This window comes from Zeus faber (assembly GCF_960531495.2).
Source record: "Zeus faber genome assembly, chromosome: 4".
Classification (NCBI taxonomy): domain Eukaryota; kingdom Metazoa; phylum Chordata; class Actinopteri; order Zeiformes; family Zeidae; genus Zeus; species Zeus faber.
The window spans coordinates 24644019-24666585 of record NC_137191.1 but is presented as its reverse complement, the minus strand read 5'-3'; the positions used below and the strand labels follow the sequence as shown (position 1 = coordinate 24666585).

At 45.2% G+C, this 22567-nt stretch overlaps 1 protein-coding gene across 1 annotated transcript in view; it reads right to left on the bottom strand.

The window, feature by feature from the left end:
- ptprdb (protein tyrosine phosphatase receptor type Db) overlaps positions 1-22567 on the bottom strand; it is a 67808-nt gene continuing 45241 nt past the window's right edge. The window contains exons 22-39 of the mRNA XM_079998562.1: positions 19800-20024; positions 18209-18369; positions 17966-17977; positions 17641-17753; positions 16963-17004; positions 16278-16375; positions 13816-13939; positions 11135-11310; positions 10101-10124; positions 8450-8569; positions 8182-8336; positions 6093-6378; positions 3190-3368; positions 2868-2994; positions 1402-1527; positions 1166-1320; positions 300-435; positions 1-188 (exon numbers count right to left, since the gene is read on the bottom strand). Coding sequence (XP_079854688.1) covers positions 120-188; positions 300-435; positions 1166-1320; positions 1402-1527; positions 2868-2994; positions 3190-3368; positions 6093-6378; positions 8182-8336; positions 8450-8569; positions 10101-10124; positions 11135-11310; positions 13816-13939; positions 16278-16375; positions 16963-17004; positions 17641-17753; positions 17966-17977; positions 18209-18369; positions 19800-20024 — 2328 coding nt within the window. The 3' untranslated portion in view covers positions 1-119. The remainder of the gene's footprint in view (positions 189-299; positions 436-1165; positions 1321-1401; positions 1528-2867; positions 2995-3189; positions 3369-6092; positions 6379-8181; positions 8337-8449; positions 8570-10100; positions 10125-11134; positions 11311-13815; positions 13940-16277; positions 16376-16962; positions 17005-17640; positions 17754-17965; positions 17978-18208; positions 18370-19799; positions 20025-22567) is intronic.

The following is a 22567-nucleotide window of genomic DNA, read 5'->3' as shown; positions in this document are numbered from 1 at the left end:
GAACGCAGACGTGGTTGCCGTTCGTCACGTAGTCGGTCGGACTGGCCAATGAGTTTTGGGCGGAGGGTGGAAGGAAGCACCCCCTGGTCGAGCGTGACGCCGGAGGCCACCGGTGGCTTTTATGTTGCATAGTGGTCGAAGCTTCCCAGGTACTCCAGGCTGGCGCGGTAGCAGAACTGGTACTGGTCCTGCAGGGGGGGGGTGGGGGGGGGGGGGGACAGAAGGAGAACCGGCTCGTGAGAAACAGACGGGCCGGCGACGGCGGGGAAAGCGGAGCGCCGGGATCCTCCACCTCTCACCTCCGTCTGGACGGTGGCGGGTCTCTGGGTGCGCAGCATCTTGACGGTCTGGAAGATGTCCACCACGCCCTCGTACCTCATCCTCTCCAGGACGATGCTGAGGGTGATGAACACCCCGGTCCGCCCCACGCCGGCACTGGAGGACCAAACACGCGTCAGGAGTCGGGACTCCACATCACCGGCAGAAGATACTGAAATTGCGTTTTTTTTTCTTGTTGTTTCCCCCCGTCTCTCCGAGCGGGCGATGTAGTTGTCTTTATTGCGGATGGGACGTGTCACTATTTCATTTGTGTCTCTTTTTTTTTTTTTTTTTTTAACTGTGCGCCACAATGCTGTGTTTGAAACACCTTTCGTGGCGAGTTATATGTGTACGTAGGGTATATACATTGTTAAAACCACGGGCGTTGCTCGGATGCAAAGGCATCGGGAGCTTAGCCCATCCAGTGCTTGAGCCATTTTGCTGCTGGGGAATTTTTTTTTCTTGTTATTATAAATTCGGAAAATCAAGCAGCTTTTTTTCCTCACCGTGAGACTCTATACAGGGCTGTAACATTGAGGGGGGGGTTTGGAGAGTGTCCGTTACGCACGGTGCTCCTTTTGCTCTGTTCGATAATGAACGGAGTAAGCCTAAATTATTTTGGATCGCCTCAATTCAAAATAAAAAAAACAGTTTTTTACTCGGAGGAACGGGGGAAAGGGGAGCTCATCGCTGCCGCGCCGATGGGACGGGCCCCTAGCGGCCACCGAGCCCCGGTGCAGCTGCAGTGGTGGCACCGACGATCGTTACGCCACTGGCTCTACATTACTTGAATATTTACAGAGATTTGTTCCTAAAAAATTCGTATTGGGGAGGATGTTGCATTTACCTGCAGTGTACGGTAATTGGTCCGTCCTGGCCAAACTGCTCTTTAGTTTTGTGCACTTGACCAATGAAGTCGATGAATCCCTCTCCTGACTTTGGCACTCCCTGCTCTGGCCAATCGGTGAACTGGAACTGACGAACCGTCCGTGACTGGCCGTCCTGCGAGAACAGCGCGGCGCAATGTTAGCACCCGGTCTTTTTTCAAACTGCGGAAATGGTTCTCAGTCGCACTCGACGTACCCTGGCATCGGTGACCTTAAACTCTCGGAGGATGTACTGTGGCATGTTGTATTCGGCCATGGGGTCCACCACGAAGTACTGGTACCGGGCGGAGCGCTCCGCAGGCCAGTATTGGTGGCATTTCTCCTGTGGGGACGAAGTTAAGACAGCGTTCAGACCCTGCTGAGAATAAACAGGATAAGGGGTTTGACATTCATATTGAATCCCTCCTACGGGGACGTCTGACTGAACATCAGTGGAGTGCCACGTTGGAAAAATTGATGTGGTGAGGCGGGCCCGAACTAAAAGACAACACAGATTAGGGTCAACTTTTGTGAGGGGGTTAGGGATAGGAATCCCAGAATCATCATCATCATCAGCATCATCAACCAATATTGTACCAAACAAGTTAATTGAGAACAAATTATTTTTTCCAGTAACGCCCAGAATTGGGGCTCGAGTTGGAAAAATGCACGTTGAAGATGCTGAACCTCCTGCTGCTTTTACAGAATAACATCATTTCTCAGTCGCTCGACCACCATGTCTACTTTCTCACCCGTCTGTTCATAGATTTTCTATAATGTCCATTCTATTTCTGTTATCTACTATTCTATTACTGTTTTATATGATTTAGTCATCCTGTAATGCACTAATCTACATGTGTCAAATGTACTTGGCTTTGATTTGTTAATTGCATTTTTTTATTATTATTATTATTATTATTTTTCTTTTTATTACATGTACATGCGCTGCAAAGCGGTAGGCTGCAGTGTATTTCAAGCCACGACTTCGCGCTTCACTGCGACAAGGAAAGTTGAGCAGGTTTTCAACTTTATGGAAATGAGCAGCGCCGGGTGATAGGAGGGAAGATACATCCGGACCACTGCCTATTGTTCCCATTATCTTAATAGCAAAAGACCCTTAAACTATAGATAAGATAAGCAACACGCCATTTTATGTTTCTCCAACAAGGACAATTCTTTTTTTAAGGGACAGGTGACAAGATTATTTACGTAATTTTTTCAAGAGGTCATCTATTTTGCAAAGTAAACAGTTTCATCATTTTAATAATAAAAAAAAAGTGCACGCGGCCCCATCTATCCATATAATGTATATTATATATGGAAAGGGAGAGAGGTTTGAAATGTTTGGCGCGCCCACAACAGCCAGCCTGCAGCCCTGTTGCCGGCGGTGCGACCCTAGCATCGGGACAAGCATGCATACATTATGAGTCATACTTTTGAAGATAGTAAACATCATGAGTCTCATCATTCAGTCTGTTCATGGTTATTTTGGTCACATGGGTCAATGTGGCAACAATCTCCCTAATGGTTGACAAACGTGGTGTCTTTACAGCATGTTTGCTCTGGTCCGGTGGTCAATTACAGCTCAATGAAGGGTAGCGACAGTACAAAATGTATGTACGTGTGTGTGTGTGTGTGTGTGTGTGTGTGTGTGTGTGTGTGTGTGTGTGTGTGTGCACGTACCCGTCCCATTTCTCTTAGTTTGGTGAGCATGACTACAATGGTAGAATTGTGTTCCCATAACATCCTCCAGTAGTCCTCAGTGGTCTCAGCCAGAGGCCCTTGGGTGGCGATGTAGGCCTTCTGCTGCCTAAACACAAAACAAGTGAAAACAAAACTTACCATTTTGTGCATTTCACCCATTGTTATGACATCATTTTCTAAATTGAAATCTTCAAAAATTCGAATAAAACTCCATCAATTATTTGCAGGCTGCATATTGGGACCAATGTGATAGTAATACACAACAGCACCCAGCCCTGCGGCATCATCTTTTCCCCCTGACCTGTATCCATCAATGAAGCTGGCGTTGATGTAGTCGGAGCCCTCCACTCCTCTGATTGGCTGCAGGCAGACACGCGTGGTCTCGTAGGGCATGATGTTGACCAGCCGGTTCTTGAATTTGTTACACGGCAGGTTGGCGCTCACGAACCTCGAGGTGTGGGCCTTGGCACTGGCCAAACGCTGGGTTCGAGGGGACAAAAACGATGAACTTTTATAATACTGTAATACTATAATACTGCTGTTCCTGTGAACTTCCTGATGTCTGAGTCATTGATATTAAAACAACACACAATCAAATGGCAATTTCAGCATTCGAACAGTGCTTCTTTTTAAAATATTCTAATTATATTTGAATTTGTTCCTGCAACCCTGATTCATGGGCCACAATACTATCCAAACTGAAGTTTGCATGAAGCCCAGAACTGCCCCAATGTGCTCTTGCTGAACTTGACAACGGATTGGCCCAGATAGCCCGGCATCCCAACACGAGGCATTGAATCCCAACTTGAGTCAGTTTTTACAGAGAATGTACTGGACATGTATTTTCCAAAAGCTCATGTCTAGTACTTGGTATTGATAAATGGATTGGGAGGCAGAGTAGAAAATACAGATAAGGAAGGAAGTGAGCTTGAAAGAAACAAATGAAGCATAAGTAAAGATAGTGAAAGGGCAAGAATAGCCAGCTGCAAGGGTCGCAATTTGGACTCAAAACATGGATGTCAGAGAGAGTAAGTGTGTGTGTGTGTGTGTGTGTGTGTGTGTGTGTGTGTGTGTGCGAGCGTATACACGGGTGTGTGCGTGTTTAAGACTGCACTGACTGATGTTGTAAGCCTGGATCCTGTTTTCCTCGGCCACATTGGACAATAGAACACCAGAGGTTCTGTCTGACTGGGCCAGCACCGGGATATTGAGTCAAATGAGCGAAGCAGTTTCTCTAACTGAATGAAGGGTTATGGAAGGGTGAGGGGTTGTAAGGGAGGGAATGGGGTGTGTGTGTGTGTGGGGGGGGGGTTATACACTCAATGAGAGGAGGGGGACGAAGAAACTAGAGAGGGGGGGATGTGTCGGGGTGAGGGGGTGCAGGAAACCACATGGCCCCACGCTGTCTCGGCACCCATATGTGAACCAGAGCCGATCCTGCATTAGCCGAACCCCCAGACCATGCGCGTACACGCGCACACGCACACACAAACACACACACACACACACACACACACACACACACACACGCTCTCTGACCATGGTTTGACGTGGGTGAAAAAGGAAGACAGAACAACAGAGAACAGGCGGAGGGTAACCGCAGACTCTGTGCGAACAATGGGGTCTCACGAACCGAGCTCAGACGATCTGTTGCTATCAGAGCACTGTGGGAGAAACAGGAATCTCCTATTTTCCTTTGGAGAGGCAGGGCCTGGAAAATCCCACACACCCGGCCGCAAGTTCACCGGTTCATTTGAGCGCCCCGATACCCAGTTTTCCAGTATCAACAGCGGTAAATCCTCACGTCACGGGCCCGCAGTTTTATTTGCCTGTCTAACTAGACAGCAACCTGTCCAACCCAACTGTGGCGGCCGACTGGCAGCGCAGCCCCAGATCAAAGATTAATTTTACTCCTTTTCTCTTAAGCTTGGCCAAAATTAACTGATCCGAAGGGTAAACTTCCTTTCCTGTCAACTTAAAGCCACCTTTTGTCCTCAGAGATATACCAACTCCCTGACTTTGGTCGAGTCACAAAAACAAAGCTGCCAGGGAGAAGTTATATCCTTTCGCCTTGTCATTAACTCTTCAACCGTCTGGAGCTCCGCCGGTGGGCCACTGTGCCACTCCTCCTATGAGAAATTCCATCCCTTGTTGTTTTGTTGATGCTGGTGGAAAACCCTGCCTCACATGCCAATCCAGAACGTACCCATAAGCATTCCACCGAAACGGGATCTGGTGACTGAGACAACCGTGGCATATGGTTTACATCACAGTCGTGCTGAGCAAACGGTTCAGTCAGCACTCGGGGCTCGTGTCACTCTAGCGAGACCGTGCTCCTGTGAGCCGAGCAAATTAGCAGCATAGGAATTCGGTGCCGGAATGGCCACATTCTTTCCTGACACTTCAGAGCTTTGACTGGACGTGAACCACGGTGGGAAACTGCGATGCACCTGCTTGCAATTACTCAAAATGTTATTCCTCTGGGCATGTCAATAAAGTGTCGCTTACATTGACAGCTTCAAAGCGCCCAATATGTAAACAAGTGAAAAATTTGATAGTTAAACCCATTCTTCGGTCATTGAGTCGGTGCTAGCCTGCGCGTTTAGTCATCACATAAATGTCCTGCCTCTGACTTTTCAGCAGCTTTTCCCGCACTAAGCTTTGGTTAAGTGATACTCGGAGTCTGATATTACTACCCAGGGCCCTCACAGCCCCCACATTCAGGGCTCCTTCGCTTTTCGAAACCCCAACTCCAACCCTCTCATCAGGAAGTTCTAAGCATTGAATCCCGTTGAAGTCCGCGCTTTCAATCCCAAATATGTCTTTTTTTTTTTTTCTCCTCAGGAGTTGCTCCGAGGACTGCTGGACTTGGAGAATCTCAGAGAACTTTCAAAGGATCCTTTCTTATTTTGGACTTGTGCTCTAGTTTCGAAAGACTCTTACACCAAGTCTCCTGTTAATAAACCAGACTCCCTTACCCTATATACAGGACCGCTGCTGCCCCCATCTGTCATATGTTGACTTGATTGTAAATTATGTCCACACAACTTTCTATCTCATAAAAGACAAAGCCTCTACCTCTCTGTGTGTTTGCCAATTCCGCAATGTACTCGTCCGATGGCAAACATACCCATATCCCAAAATCAGGTCTTAACAGTGGGATCCAGAACTCCATCCAACCGCCCCGCCCCTCCCTCCCCTCACCTTGAACTCCAGCTCCATGCCGGTGACGTTCTCCCCCGGCTCGATCTGGGTCAGCCTCTGGATGTAGGAGTAGAGGTTCCTGGCGGGGACCTCGGTGTTGCCGCAGGTCACGGCCTCCAGCAGGGCGTCGTGGATGAAGACGTACTGGTCCTCCGTCTGGACCATGTAGTTCCTCTGCGAGCGCATCAGGGTCGCGTGGCCGTAGATGTCCACGGCCTTCTCATGCTTGATCCGCTCCGTCATGGCATCGATCACGATGAAGCAGCCCGTGCGGCCCACCCCGGCGCTGAGTGGGCGATGGGAGGAAGAGACGGGAATGAAAGGGAGGGCGGGGGGGGGGTGTTACTGCAAATGTTGCAAACTGCAAAACTACACCGGGACCTGATACTATCAAATGGCCTGCACCCGCCTTTGGTAAACCTGCTAAGTATCAGAAAGATTCCAGCCAGCAATATTTTGAATAAATGACATAATTATTGACGCCAGCGTCAAGTCAGCAGTCCTCAATAGCCGTAGGATGATGTCCTCTCTTATCGACACATAATCCAGAAATATAATACGTTTAACTGCCCACCCAAACACTTCACATTTCTGCTGCGCTGTTACCTGAACAGTGAAATGCACTGACCAAGCAGATTTCCGCAAGTGAATAAAAACCCTACTGCGTGGTTAAATTAATATCAGTGTGTGTGTGTGTGTGTGTGTGTGTGTGTGTGTGTGTGTGTGTGTGTGTGTGTGTGTGTGTGCGTGTGTGAATGAGGGCGAGTGATGGGCGAGTGTGTTTCTCAGGTGGAATGAGATTCAGTCCGTTGAGTGATATAGTAGAGGCCAGTCGATACGTTAAGGCACATTATGATGGATTCTTGCCAGGATAATTTAATTTGACTGATAATCCTGTTAGGTACTCCTCCCGACTGCAAGGAAGATTAGGATGATTTAATCTCCTGCCAACCTTTCTACCTCCTCTGCACCCCACGTCCCCTCTCTCTCTCTCTCTCTCTCTCTCTCTCTCTCGCTCTCTAAGCCTCCTCTGAATGCTCTTGCATGGTGCCAATGACTTTTTCCTCTCACACACTCAAAATAATTTTCTTTTGGAACCCATTTCCCCCCTTCTCCCGTTCCTTTTGTTGAATTCATCATTTCCATTCGGCGCGTCCTAGGTCTGACCTCTCCCTCTCGCAATTCTGCACGTACCCCCGACTCTCTCAATCTCTCGCCAGCTCCGGCTCTCCATCATTGTCTCATTCGCCTCCGACACCTCCTCCCACACACACACACACACACACACACCCCTCTCTCACTCTCTGCACCTATACCTCACTAGTTCCTTTTCCCGCCCGCCCTCCATAGCACTCCTTCCCTATTCCCCGTCCTTTTTCAGTCAATCTCCTGTGCTTCCTCCTCCTCTTCTCCGGTCTTCAAGGAGGAAAAAAAGGAGTGTGTAGCGGCTTCCAGTCCAACTGCGGACCTCCTTTGAATGCACCAGGATTCAAATGACAAGATTCCAGAATATTCTGTCTCCGACCCAACGCACCCGCCTCCCCCTCATGTAAAAATACATTTATGAACCAGAACAGACAAAGGTCTGAACACAGAGTATTTAAAGCTAAAGCTGTAGGGTTGTTGTTGTTGTTGTTAGTGTAGGACTCCATTAGTGAGTCTGGCTGTTCAGGCAGGAATGTGAGAGTATGTGTAAGCCAATGAGAATAGTTTTGCGGTTTGGCGTAACGGTAGGTCAAGCTTGTTGCAGCTCAGGACTTATGAGAATTTTTTTATACCAGAGCCGCTTGACTCCTGCTGCAAAGTGGACCATAAGGTTTAAGAAAACAACGAAGCCAAGGCCGACCCAAAATAACACAGATGTGTGTGTTTATGCACACGCACGTAATCGCCTAATCAAAGACCGCAGGATTTTAACAGTGCAGGCCTGCAGTAAACTTTATACCCTGTTGATTATAAGATGGGCTCTACTATAACTGCGGTTTGTTGAATTATTACTAGCGTTTGTTCAAAATAAACTGAAATAGTGCCTGGCGAATCTATGCACACACACACACACACACACACACACACACACACACACACACACCTGCAGTGAACGACCATGGGCCCTGCGTCCGGAGGGTTGCAGGCCTTCACCCTGCGCAGGAAGGCCAGGAAGGGAGTGGGATGCTCGGGAACCCCGTGGTCGGGCCAAGCCGTGAACTGGAACTGACGAACCTCCCGCTTCTCATTGGAGCCACTCTGCAGAGGATCGGACGGTTATGATGTAAATGTAGAAATGCAGATATGTGTACAGACACACATACACAATCCTATGCACTGTCCCCGATCCACCACACACACCGTTGAAGTACCTTGTAGAGGGCGAAGGTTCGGACAGAGTAGGTGGCCAGCTCCACCGTGTCCAACAGAGTGACCTGGATCAGGCCGTAGGTCTCTGTGCCGCGGGTCGGCCAATACTGGTCGCATTTCACCTACAGGGACGTGGGGAGGAGAGTCAAAAGTTAGAAGAGATGCAGAGGAGAGCTTCTTGGTGTCTTCATGTGCGCGAGACAAAAAAAGTGAAAGTGGAATCTTGTGTCTGTAGAAGTGAGCTTGTGAGAAATCAAGCAAAGTGTTGAAGCAGATCCGTCAAACTGAAGGTTTGAAGAAAGTGTCCTTCGAGCAGAGACAGCGGTGTGGAAGGTGTGGAAGGTGTTAAAGTGAATAATTGCTCATTATCTTCCTACAAGGCTCTGGTGCATATCTCTAAAAAGTCATTTGACACCTTGGATTTACTACTTGAATATTTGATGCTGTATGTCGCCCTATATTTCAACCTCCCGATCCCACCCCTAAAAAATCACGACACACCAACTCCCAGCTTGCCTAGATAATATAACACGTTGTCTTTGCCCCACATATGGCAGGCATATTTGTAGTTCTTTAATTCAGCCTCAGAGACCACAGTCAAGAGGCGAGGGGGGGGGGGGTAAAACCCATTAGATAGGAAGGCGGAGGAGGGTCTTGGCAGAATCAGGCCAAACCAAACGCTATGTGCTGATCCCTCCAGTCTTCACATCAAAGACAGCAGGGAGCTCAGCTCAGCTCGCTCTGCATTCCACTGCTCCAGACTGGGGATTATGCGTTTTGGCCCGGGACATTTGGGCTGTAATTACAGCTTTTCTACCATGGTTTTCCCATCGCGCCCTGAGACACTGTGGGACTCGTGGGGGCTGAAATGGCTGTCTACATTGGGGGGCCAGACCACGGCCAAAGCCCAAATGGGAGCGCGTTCAACCCCTTCTGTAAAGAATAGAATCCAGATTGATAGATGGGCTTGAGGCATAAATTGGCCCTACTCTTTGTGTGGTTGGGATGGTGCCGGAAGGAAAGGGTGCTGGTCTCCTGATGGTATCATCCAGTTACCATCCGTGTTAATAATGGGTGTAGACATAGTGGTGTTAAATAAGACTAAAATACTTTTCTAAAAATATATACACATTTAGCTGTGCAGAGGTATTAGTAGACGCAGAGCGTAATGTTCTTCAATTTAAGAGTTTTGTACCCCCTACTGTACCGCTACCATTTTAGAAGCCAACTTGAGTAGATACAATTCTAGAGATGTTCTCCTCTCTGTTGAGTAACCCTTAGCGAATGCATGATTCTCGGATCGAATACCTCTCTGCTGTGGCAAAACGGCATTTAGACAGCTACAACTGAGCGGCCATAAATGAGTCAAGGACAAATAAATGAACGCAAACGTTGGTGGCCTGTTTCTTGGAGTGATACGGTCAAAATTAAACCCTTCGCAAGAGCCGAGGAACCACAGGTGCCTCCCGGTGAGCCGGGCACAATTCTGCCTACAGCGTTCTGGCTCACTCTTTTGTACAGAAAGAAAGGGGATTGAAGCAGAAAAAAAGGGTACTGAACAGGAAGAGAAGTGCAATGAGGAGGAAACCATGTGAAGAGAGAGGAGGTTGCATTGTACAAAGGATTAGCAAAGGAGAGAAAGAGAGGTCTTGCCTTAGAGAAGAAATAAGAGGGCATCTGAGGGTCAAACAGACACAACAGACGGTTGGAAAAGTTGAAATGCAGACAAGAGCTTAAACACAAAGCACAGATTATTAGGAAAAAGGGTCAGCACAACTGAAGGAGGAAAGATCATTTCTTTCTGAATAGGCCTCTGAGATATAATTGGTTATGTGGTTAGCGCTTAATCATGATTCATACCTCCAGCAGTACTTGAACATTTCATTCCGACATCACATTTTCATTGCATTGAATATTCACTGAAATGTAAATTCTGTTAACCGGTCTTATGCCTCGCAGCAAAACGGCTATCTAATTCATTACCACGCAGTTCAGCTGCCAATATAAGCCCATACCAGCCAGTTCTTCTATTCAATTGGATTCTACTCTATTCTAGTGGATTCTATAATACTCTATAGGGTTTATCCTCCATCCAAATACTCCATAATATACTCATACACTAATGTAATTTACTCATCCATACTTTGCTCTAATGTGCTAATGTGTGCCCTTTTCCCCTTCTGGCGTCTTCCCATCCGCCCCGTTGAATCCTAACCCGACATGTCCTGCCCTGCTCGATCCAAGCAGACCAGATTTGTCCACTCTTGTCCAGCACTGTCTGGTGGTGTCCTGCCTCGTGCTCTGATATCACCATGAGGTACCGTACCCTGTGCTATATCCATCTCATGATGTGAATAGATGGTCATCTGAAGTCAATGGATCGCATGCAGTGCTCCCTGACTAGCATTAGTAGACTTGACCAGTCAGCCAGGGGATTCGCTATTGGACAGGAGCCATTTTAAGAATAGAAAGAAACCGAAGACAAACTTTCATTAATGTACTCAGTGATACTAAGTGAAAGTATCCAATGCTACGATGACCTTCCCTGTGCTATTCCATCCTACTATCCTATCCAATTCTAATCAAGACCTACTACTTAACCGATCCCTCTATCCCCTCCTGTGATGGACAGCCCATTCCAACGCCCCCTCCCTCTCTCTCCCCCATTCTGTCCTTATGTGTCTCACCCGTGATTTCTCCTCCAGCTTGGTCATCATGATGATGTTGGCCGTGTGCTGCTCCCAGACCAGCCTCCAGAAGTCGCAGAAGGTCTCGGGCAGTGAGCCCTGCGTGGCAATGTAGGCGTTCTGACGCCGGTAGCCGTCGATGTAGTTGGCATTGATGTAGTCACTGCCCGGGACACCTTCATTGAGCCGGGGGGCGGGGGTTGAAGGAGAAAAGAGAATATATCTCAGAATTAATCAAATGTCGATGCTCCCTTATGCTCGTAAGTCACCGGGCAGATGGAGACGATTCCAGTTCTGATTCACCGTGAATTAGAATCTGTTCGGGATTATTCAGAAATCTATTGCCATTAAAGCAGGTTTATGTCCCGGCAATAAAGCGCGAGGATCATTTGAGGTTGCGGCGGGAGGCTTAATGTTTTCCCGGGGCCCTGGTGTTAGATTGTTCAGCCGTCTTGTTTTATAATACATGCTAAAATGATCATGGGCCTAATCTGAGTCTACTCCGGACGTGTCGCTTTGAATGGCAATATGACTGTAAGGCCGTCTAAGTGTAAGACTCAGCTGACACTGCATGTCCACGAAGGGATTGTGTGTGTGTGTGTGTGTGTGTGTGTGCGCCAGTGGGTGTGTGTGATTTCGGATCAGTCCTGCTCATCTGAGGACTAATACTATAATCCTCAAAAATCACTGAGTCACAGCTCAAAACATGCAAATGCACACACAGACGCTCCTGTACACACACACACACACACACACACACACACACACACACACACACACACACACACACACACACACACACACACACACACACACACACACACACACACACACACACACACACACACACACTCTTAAAATGTGTGAGCTGTGACCCGATTCTGCCAAAGTGGAACACTAACCACCCTTAAGTATTTGGGGAGTAGTTTATATTAACATACATGGAGGTAAATGATCACAAAGCAACCAACAAGGGGAGTCTCCTGGGAGCAAAGACGTCTCCTTTAGCAGCTGGTGTAACAAGCACATCTGCACAAAATAACCCTGAACAACCCCCAGGACTGACCATCCATTATAGACACACACACACACACGCAGAAATACCACATGCTTAAATGACAGAGGGGTGTTTCAAATGGGCTGTGAACAGACGTTGGGAGAGCTGCTGACATATGTTTATCAAGCCCAGTCTTTAAAAGACAGCTTGACTAAAAGCTTTGAAGTGCTGCAACTTAATTGCACGGGAGTTCGAGGAAAGCACTGTGCCGTTTGCAGATAAACACACACACACACACACACACACACACACACACACACACACACACACACACACACACACACACTCACACACACACAAAGACTTCTAATTTCCCTCCGCTGTGCAGGCTTGGCAGTAAGAGCATGTTAGTGTGTGTGCACGTAAAAATGTGTGTGCAAGAAAGTTGGAGTGGCAGAGTATTTGTGTTTGCACTTGTGCCTGTGTGTGTGTGTGTTTGTCTACACATTTTACCCGCTTAAGTAAAAGAGTGTTGCAGTTTATGTGCGCTGCATATACACATGTGTATGTGTATGTGTGCCTCTATATGAAACTTTGGACATGCTCGAGTGTGAGTTTCGCGAGCTGTGGAAGTGCCAGGCAGTCAGGCAGTCAGGGCTCCAGGACAGGCGGGGGTGGAGGGGCTGCTCACACATGCTCTGCCCAGATAAGGCTCATCTTTCTGGGCTTGGCCTCCCACTGCCTCCCCCTCCTCTCCAAACCTCGCCTGGGGTCTTTCTCAGCAGAGGTGGGTGAGCGAGCCTCAGAACGCACACCATGAAGAGAGACGCCGTCTTCTGTCTGCTGTGTTTCCCAATCTTTTTGTTCTGCCACGGCACACTTTTTTTTACAATGAAATGTTACCACCGCAATATACCACTATCCTGTAAACCACGAGAAATTTCACGGAACGCCACAAACACATACACACTGAGCTTATTATTATGGCCTACTTAAAGTTGGTGATGCAATACTTGCAAATGATGAGTTCATAGCGAACAAATCTTTTAAATGTGTCGGGAGTCACTACGGGAAAGGAGTGGGTGAGAGAGTTAATCTTCCACTCAAAAACTGCAAATAATTACTGAGGATCAAATTGAAGTCAAAGGCAAAAAAGGTCTCGGCATTTGATATAATTTATATTGAATGTGACTGATTTACACTTCGCATTCTACCAAAATAAATCATTTTGACGGACATGACACTTCCATTCACAAGTCAGAGCACATCCCACTCCTCTGACTTTGCTCCTTACTGAGGGACTTGTTAATTACCGAATCTCAAAAAAAAGAGTTGAACATTACAGTACAGTCGCAACTAATAGTCCTCTCTTTCATTGTGAAACTCGAGCTTGTTCTGATGAACACAGAGCTGCTATTCCGTCTGGAACTGATGAATGAGATGAACAAGTTTCCATTACCGATGTATTTTAATTACGAAACATTTTCACAGCACTCCTGGCCAAGAGAGCGACTTGGTTTCCACGGATGCGTTTCCAGGTCGCCGCGGCACGAAACGTTTCGCAAACTGGAAGTTTGAAGCAATTTTTTTTTTTTTTTTGCAGCTTGTAATTTGGGTGAAGCCACAGCGCTTTGTTTTTTAAAGACACACAGTAACACACAAACAGAGACAAACAGAGCCTCACCCTCGATGCTGGAGAGGATGACCCGGGAGTGGTCATAGGCGATCACGTTGGCGTAGCGGTTCTTTGGTTTGTTGACCTCCAGGTTGGAGTTCTCCCAAGTGAACTGCTGACCCGGGTCCACCGACTGGAACGCACAAACAGTTTAAATGGTCGGCGGGCCGCACCACGGAGTAGAGATAACGGTGAAATAATTGTTAACGCTGAAGACGGACTTGCAGGGTGAACACAGTTTGAATGACAGCCAATGCTCACGCCCAGACTTTTTTTTTTTTGTGACAGGGCCCACATGTATTGGGCCGATGTATGACGTCATAGGACTTCCAGCGCCGACTTCGACCATTTTTTTATCTACCTTTCAGAGCCTGATGTTTTCCTACACACTGTCCAGTGTAACCGGGTATCAATGCAGCTTTTCCTGCAACACACAGGGCTCTATCTTGTGACCCACCAGAGGGCCGTGACCCACAGTTTTAAAACCTTAAAAAAAAAAGCCTTCTGTGGAATATTCCCATTCTCCCACTATTCGGGGCCAGATTTTTTAAAGCCCATTAGCCCATTTTTTAAAAGAGAGCGAGATTAAGCCGGGCATTGATGTTTGTTCGTGCTTTAAATGTGCCCCAAGGTTAGCGCGGCGCTGGCTCTTGAAACAGGCGAGGCAGGGGCCCTACCCTTCAAGTGAGCTTACAGGCGTCGTCCAATCTGTCCGCCATGGCAAAACAACACAATTAGGGCCCGAGAAACAACTCGACAGATAACAGGGCCAAGTATTTTTCAGTTGGAACCTTTAAAGGGACGGAAAAAATGATACGGCCGGAGAAAAAAAGAAGCCCAGCAAAAGGTGATAAAAATGTGAGAAATTCCTCCGGGAGCGGCGAGGACGGTGGTGTTACACCAACACATTAAGCTCCTGGAGGGTAATTACAGTGTAAGCACGGCTGTGAGCCGGGCCCGGGCAGACATGAGGTCATTACGGGGCCGTCAACGGAGAGGGACACCGAGAGAAAACCAGAGCAATTTAGCAATTCTGAATATTTTACGATACATAATTATGGTTGGAGCTTGGAGAGCGAAATAGCGGGGGGTGGGGATTGGATGAGTGTGTGCGTGTGTGTGTGAGCGAGTGAGTGAGTGAGTGAATGCGTGGGCTTTTATTTTCACTGGCCATCATGTGTGTCTAATTATTACACCGCAATCATTGCTGGTCTCTCTCTCCCCCCCTCTCTCTCCCTCCATCCATCCCTCGCTCCCTTGTTAAGGGGGCTGAGGACCGAACAAAGCACACAGTCATGCAGAGAGAATGTGCGGCGCGATAGGGTGGTTTCGAACTCCACACCACAATTACATGTGGCTTCTCTTCTCCTCTCTCCTTCACCCGCTCTCTCTGGTGATCCGTTCCCTGCAAAACATTCCTCCCCTCTGTTGTGCTGCTCTTTTTAGCGCCATGTCTCGGCTTCTCTCTCTATCTTCTGGTGGCCAATTAGAGCGCTCAGTCTGGTCAGAGTTCTCTACCCAGGGGCCATGGGTGTAAACATATTTTCCTCTTGTGACACAACTTTTTTTTCTCCTCCTCCTCCTCCTCCTCCTCCTCCTCCACCTCGTCCTCCCTTAACAGCTCTCCGTGGAGCTCATTGTATTAGGGCCGCTGCTGTTTATTGCGCTACAAAGCCAGAATGTTCGGGAGGGGTGGGGGGGCTGATCTTGGACTGATCTGCTGTTTTCGGTGGAGCCTATTTAGGTCCGAAAGCACCAGCTCTGGAACGTCGTTATTTCCGAGAAGAGGACGTTTCACCCATTTGGGATTGTTTCCACACCGGTTTAAGGAATTTAATCAGAAACGATTCCCTTTTCTTTTCTTTTCACAGAGAGGCCCCCTAACTCCTTCTTGCCATCCCTGTTTCTCCTCTGCAAATTCCCTTTCTCGATAGCGATCGCGGCTGTAAGCAAACTCTCTCGCTCCAAGATGGCGGTATCAATTTCCCCGACAATCGGCTGTTCAAAGAGGAACGATGTTAGACTTTTTTCATATACCTAACCGCATGATGACGAGAGGTGAAATGAGATATTTGAAGTGGTGTTTCAAACAGATTGTATATCAAAATATCAATACATGTTAATTGACATAATGCACCTTCACCTCCCTAAAAAAGCATTCCGGTCATAACAACTCAAAATAAATAAATAACAATAATAATAAAAACTATAAAAAAGGCCATTGTTTAATATTTTTTACCCCAAAAAATATACCGTATATATTTTTAAATAATTATATTAAAAAGGTTTTTATTTATTGTTACTATTTTTTAATAAAATTTAATAAATTAATGAAATACATAAATAAATAACTACCCCACCAAAAAAATGGCAACCGCTTTTCAAGGCGAAAACAAAACAGCCCATCAAAGCCTGATCACAGGCTTCCTGTTTAATGACATTCTAAAGGAAAGAAGATTCTGCCGTCGTACCTCGTACTCCTGGGAGAACTTGAGGTTGTCGTTCGCCTTCAGGCGCTCGATGTGATCCGTCAGCTCCGAGATGGGGACAGGAGGGTGACTTGCCATGCCTGCCGAGCACAGAAATAGACGAAAAAAAAGAGAAAAGAAGAAAAAAGGGAGGACAATTTGATACGTGTTCAACTGAAGGTAAGAAAACCAACAGTGGTTAGGAGTTAGGATTCTCATAGGAGGCGTTTAGGCGTCGGTTTTTCGGTCGGTGGAGGAAGCGATGAATGGAAAAAATGTTTCGTGTTAAGTGACCGTCTTTCTCCCCCCCTGGGGCGCGGGGTCAGAACAACGACTGTTCTGGAAGTTGCTGAAGCACGATAACACGTTTCTCAGAGTGGCCGGGCGGATAAAAAAAGAACCGTGACACAGGCGGTTAAAAGATTTAAGCATGGCAAAATGTTTTGGTTTGGAAGCCGCTTAATTATTTTGTTGTTTTGTTAGGCTGGCGTGGTTATTGTGGTGTCACTTGGAGGCGATATGGGATGGGATGGACCTGGTTAGTAAGCCTGATCAGTCTGCTAGTGGAGGAAGGAGAGAGAGAGAGAAAGAGAGAGAAATATATATATTTATATATATATATAAACACAGAGAGAAAGAGAGAGAAAGAAAGAAAGAAAGAAAGAGACTCGGACTAAGGCCAACTAACTTGACAGACGCCGATAACCACGGTACACTGAAACACGGTAGGCTGAAAAAGGGAAACATCAGGATTAATCACACTCAGGGTAAATTACCAAAAACACCAAACATAAACAGTATATGTATATATATACTGCATTAAATACAGACTGGGTAAAATTAATCGGAACTCTGGAGCTCCGCACGGGGAACAGCTCTGCAGCTCCATCAGAGCAATCTTTTCTCCAAACAAAGCGGAGATTGCAGCTCGCTTCTTGGGGCCAATGCCTCTCTCTGAGCGCTCTTCGCTCTCCAGCGCTCCAACGCAAGTGCTGCGTTCAAGGGAATGTCAGAAAACTGTAATTCTGCCATCGGCTACCACCACAAGTGCGAATTTTAGAGTAGCTACGAACTCTCTTTTTTCACCATACATGTGTTTGCATGGCATGGCACCCAGGCGGAGGTTTGATTTAAAATTCATACTAAAATATGATCAAATGTATTTAACAGAGAGAATTTGATATAAAAGCCTGCCTCTAATATAGGCCTGACTTGCTGACTTATCCGACTCAAAGGGGCAATCTACATTGATTTCCACTTTGAGTAGGGTAAAGTATTGTCACATTTGGTCCCCGGACCGCCAGTTAAATATGTGTATATATTTATGTGTATATATTTTCGTGTGTGTGTGTGTGTGTTTTCCTACCTGGGGTTTGGAAGTTGATCCTGCGCAGCTCCACGGGGTCGGTGGGATGGTGGGAGGACATGGCCTTGCTGCAGGGGAAACTGGTCTTCCTGCCCTCGGCCTCCGCCCTTTTCCTGGAACCATGACAACACAACAAACAAACAAACAATATAAAGAACACATCATGGCGGTGAAGTTAAAGCTAAAGTCATGTGTTAATACTGCAGGTTATGGGGATCCATTTTGTTATTATTATCCCTGGAAGCCCTGTAGTCGCAAAAGGCTTTTCTGCTTCTACTTTTTCAAGGGACTAGTGAATAAAAAGTGCAAATGGGTGCTTGTTTACCTGTCGGGTTTGCTGGATCCCAAACAAAAGACCGGAGCAGATAAAAAGAGATAAAAAGAGATAGAGAAGGAATAAGGTTAGCGTTCCAAACCCGCAACAACAAAGGATTAGAAAGCTCATCCAGATCCACCTCGCACGCGATAATAATACAATCTTCTAGTGTCGGTTTGGTCGTTTTCTTTGAGATTACCTCACCTAGTGCCTGCATCCTTTCCATCCCCCTTCACAGACTCCCCTCCTTACCTCTTGAAGAGAAGGATGGCGATGACGATGCAGACGATGAAGATGACGGCCAGCACGGGCCCCACCACCCACAGCAGCCCTTCCTCCTCATCCACTATGGGCTGGGGGTCCACGTCCGAAGAGGTGACGGGGTCCGAGTAGGGGCTGGTGGAGTACATGGTCTGGAGGGAGAAGAAGTTATAGTCACAAATCTTTGTGCTTTCATGGAAAAAAATCAAATATGCCATTGAGACATATATATCTATATACTGTATGTCTCAATGGCTGATTGAGAGTTTTGCTGTATAATATAGATGGCACCATATCACTTTTTCTTTTTCGATACTGAAATCTCGAGTATATGCCGATAATGATATCAATCCGATATATTTTTTAATGTTTTGCTTGGCTTTGCTTAAGATGGCCGTCTAAAAGAACCATGTTCAAACAGTTAAGACAAACACTACCTTACAGAAATACATCGCCAACAACATGACAACATGTAAATAAAACTAAAATAACATTGTAGACACTGTAATAACTTAATAATTACATAGTAATAACTTCTAACTTACGTACCAACCCTGTCTCACGCTTTTTTATGCTTCTGTCACGAATATTTATCTATTGAGTATGATTGTCCTACTTTTTTCATGCTACACATTGAACAAAATTCTAACCAATTCAGTTAAATTGGGAGATTTTTTCATGCTACAAATTTTTTTTTTTTAAACCAATTCATTTGGCTAGGGAGATTTTATTTGATTTAAGAAAGGGTGGCATGTGGAAATTAGGGAGGCGCAGATACCCACACTAAAACTAAAACTAACCTGACGAACATATGCCACCGTGGGGAGGTGGGGGGGCATGGATGTATTCAAATTTCAAATGCATAGGTTTAAATTTCGTTCTGACTATCACAAAATAAAATCTGGATAGTTCTTTCGTTTTTTCTCTGAATGGTCTGTTCAATTCAATGTGTGGCGAGAATAGGGATATAGGGTCATACCCTCAGTATAAATTAAATTAATAGATACAATTAAACTGGATATAAATATCAGCGTTTGCACTCCTGTGTACCCATCAGCCAGTGCGGTAAACATTTCCATGTTCCATTTCCTACAAGATGAGACCTTTCTAAAAATGTGTTTGGTTTTGTTCTACGGAAATGTTTACCGCACTGGCTGATGGGTAGACAGAAGCCCAAACGCTGAAATTTATATTCAAATGAAGTGGTTTGAATGTCATTCTGTGAAGCATGTCTATTCTTTATTTTTTTTCAAGCTAAAAAAGCTATCTAAACTTTCATATGCTCATTGTCTGTAAAACAGCTTCAGCAGAAATATCACTTAATGGGTAAATCTGTGCAAATTGTGTTCATTTAAAACAAAAATTGATCTGAAATTGAATTAAATTATCTTATCCAGAATTTTTTGCTGGTACAGTATCGGTCCGATACAGATAATGCGATTCGCATCAATGCCATCTCTATTATATACATATCATTTCACCATACCATACCAATGAATTATTATCGAAGTTTAGAGAGCTCTCAAATTTCATACAAATAACTCAAATATAAATAGATAATCGATTTTTTTTCTTCACTCACGTTCTCGGACAGGTCGAGCAGTGCCAGCACGAAGAACACGTACTCCTGGCCGTTCTGCAGTGGGCGGTTTCGGAAGTCGCCGTGGTTACGGCCGTCGCCCAGGGTGAACGCCAGCGGCAGCGTCTTGAAGTGGGCCGTGACGTAGGCTTGAGGGTCCGCCTGGCCCGCCTGCCGCCGCACCCGCAGCGCCCGGCTCACGCTGGTCCGGTTGATCTCCTTCAGCAGCTGGGGGGCGACCGGACAGAAGTGAGGGAGAGAAGGATGGAGGATGAAGAGAATGAAGCAGACAGTGAAAGAGTGGAAAGAATAAGGTGCCTATGTAATTTCTGGCTAAATCGTTAACCAGTAAAATGTTCTGCACCAGGGTGAGGAATATGTGTTTTCAGCACACCAAATCGTCATGGTTATGTTTTTTGTTTTTTTTATATCTTTCATTCATAGTTTCATTTATATATTCATGTTTTTACATCTACAGTATATATGGCAATATAAAAAAGACATGTATCTATTTAAATAAACCAATAAAAATGAACAAAAAATGAATAAATTTAAAAAATAAATAAACAACTGAAATAGAGAATTGTATACTAGGTGAATGAGGAGGGGAAGGGGTTAGAGTAGTGTCACAAATCAGACTGCGTGCGTACTGTGCGCAAACGGGCGTTTCACTTTCTTTTGCTTACTGTATATTTCAACCAATCGTGTTGCTGGGGGCGGGGATCTGTTGGCATGCGTTACATGGAACGAGTCCCGACTGGAAACAACCTGACCAACTGAAACGTGACCTGGCTGACCATCGACCGCCATGGACCAAAAATCCTTTTAGAAAAGGTTTCCGGAAGTGAATTTCCCATTCATTCACTCCGCTGACGTTTCAGAAAATCCATATATAAAGAGTTTTAAGACTGGAACCAGGCCAACCATGAGAACTTTGAGATGAAAAGTGACCATAAAACATTTGAGGACAAACATTTGTAAGAACTGTTATCACTTAACATCAAGTGTATTTGCATGTTGTGCTGATCTGATTTGGCCAATGATGACAATGCAAGTTGAAATCTTCCAGTTTTCTAATTAAAAGCTGAAACGACTGTGTCACTGTTCAGGGTTGTTCGTGATGCCGTATTGCTGCGCCGTACTGTTGTATACTGTGCTGTATTATCCCAAGCACTACCTCACTTTATTCACATGCCACTTAATGCACATATCTGTATATACATAATTGCCTATTAGATATACATAAGCATATTCCCTCTATCTATTCCATTTGATCTAATTTTATTTTATTGTATTTTATTTTATTCTATATATTTTTACTTTATTCAAGTATTCAACTTACTGTATTATATTTTAGGAGTCAGTTAGTTGGTCTATTCGAAATAAATTTTTCCTAGGGCATATTGTGTGTTATCACCGGGTGCGTTGCATCACATTTCACTGCATATATGTATGAAAGTATGTATATGCAAGTGACGAATAAACCTCTTGAATCTTGAAACGATTACTTTCTTCTTTAAGTAATTGGAAACTATTTTGGTAATAATGTTAAAGTCATTTTTCAACCAAAATGCCAAACAATTATTTAGTTCCAGCTTCTCAAATATAAGGATTTGCTACTTTCTGTTTTATATCATGGTAATTAAGCATCTTTGGGTTTTGGACTATTAGATGGATAAAACACCTCAAGACGACACTTTGGGAAATTGTTATGAGTATCTTTTACTATTGTGTGACACTAAATAGACAATCGATTGACAAAATGAGATGAATTCAAAGTAAGATTAATTGATACTGAAAATGAATGATAGTCCTCTTAAAGAAATTGTCAATAATACCGTGTTCAAATCCCATTTTGAGGATGTCGATTTTGACACAAGGAGAAAATACAGAAAATGGTCTTGGGACTCTATGTTATCTGACGTGAAGGAGCAGAGCTCACAGGGAGTGTATAACCTCCAGCACACCGTCCCTCCCCCAGGAGACCACTTGGCCAGCAGCAGAGCAACCACTGGAGGTGTGCGTGGACTGCAGTTAAAACACTCGGAAGCTGTTGATCATAGAAATAACTGGTGCAGCTGTGTGATGGGAGTTGCTAGTATTTGCAAAGTTGTGTGGTTGTTTATTATCTTGAGCATTATAACATTTGATATGGCTTTTTTTCCTCTTGTGGTAAAGTAAATCAAAGGGTGGGGGCGGGGTCCCCATGGAACCAAAAGTATTGTCATTTTTGGCGGAAGTCATTATTTGTACATTTGTCTTTTTATTGTATTTTCTCTTTAATTTATTGAACGTTAAGGGTAAAGTGCTAAGGACCAAATAGTATACAGTTTTGCTTACCCTTGAGATTTCTCACTTTGTTGCAAGGTTGTTAAAAAAAAGTCAGTAAATGACTAAAACAAACAAACACAGGCTTTTGGCCCGTGTTTGTTTGGCACATGACTCACTGTGTTTGTGTTTTCTTTTTATTAAAATCAGGTGAAGTGAATTGACTTAAGTTGTATTTATTTAAATTAAGTGGTATTTATTTGAATAACTCATATTCATAAGTCCTGTTAAGTACAATCAATAAAATCCTACATGAATACAACTCATTCGTATCCTGTAAATTCAACATAATTGCGTTAAGTAAATTCAGCATTACTGTATGATGTATGAGTATTTAATTAAGACGGTTTGGTGAGATTTGCTTAAAAGCATGTAGTAATTACTTTTCTAATCTTTATCTCATTTATTCAACCTAGTTTCGTGGAACAGGTTGACATAACTAA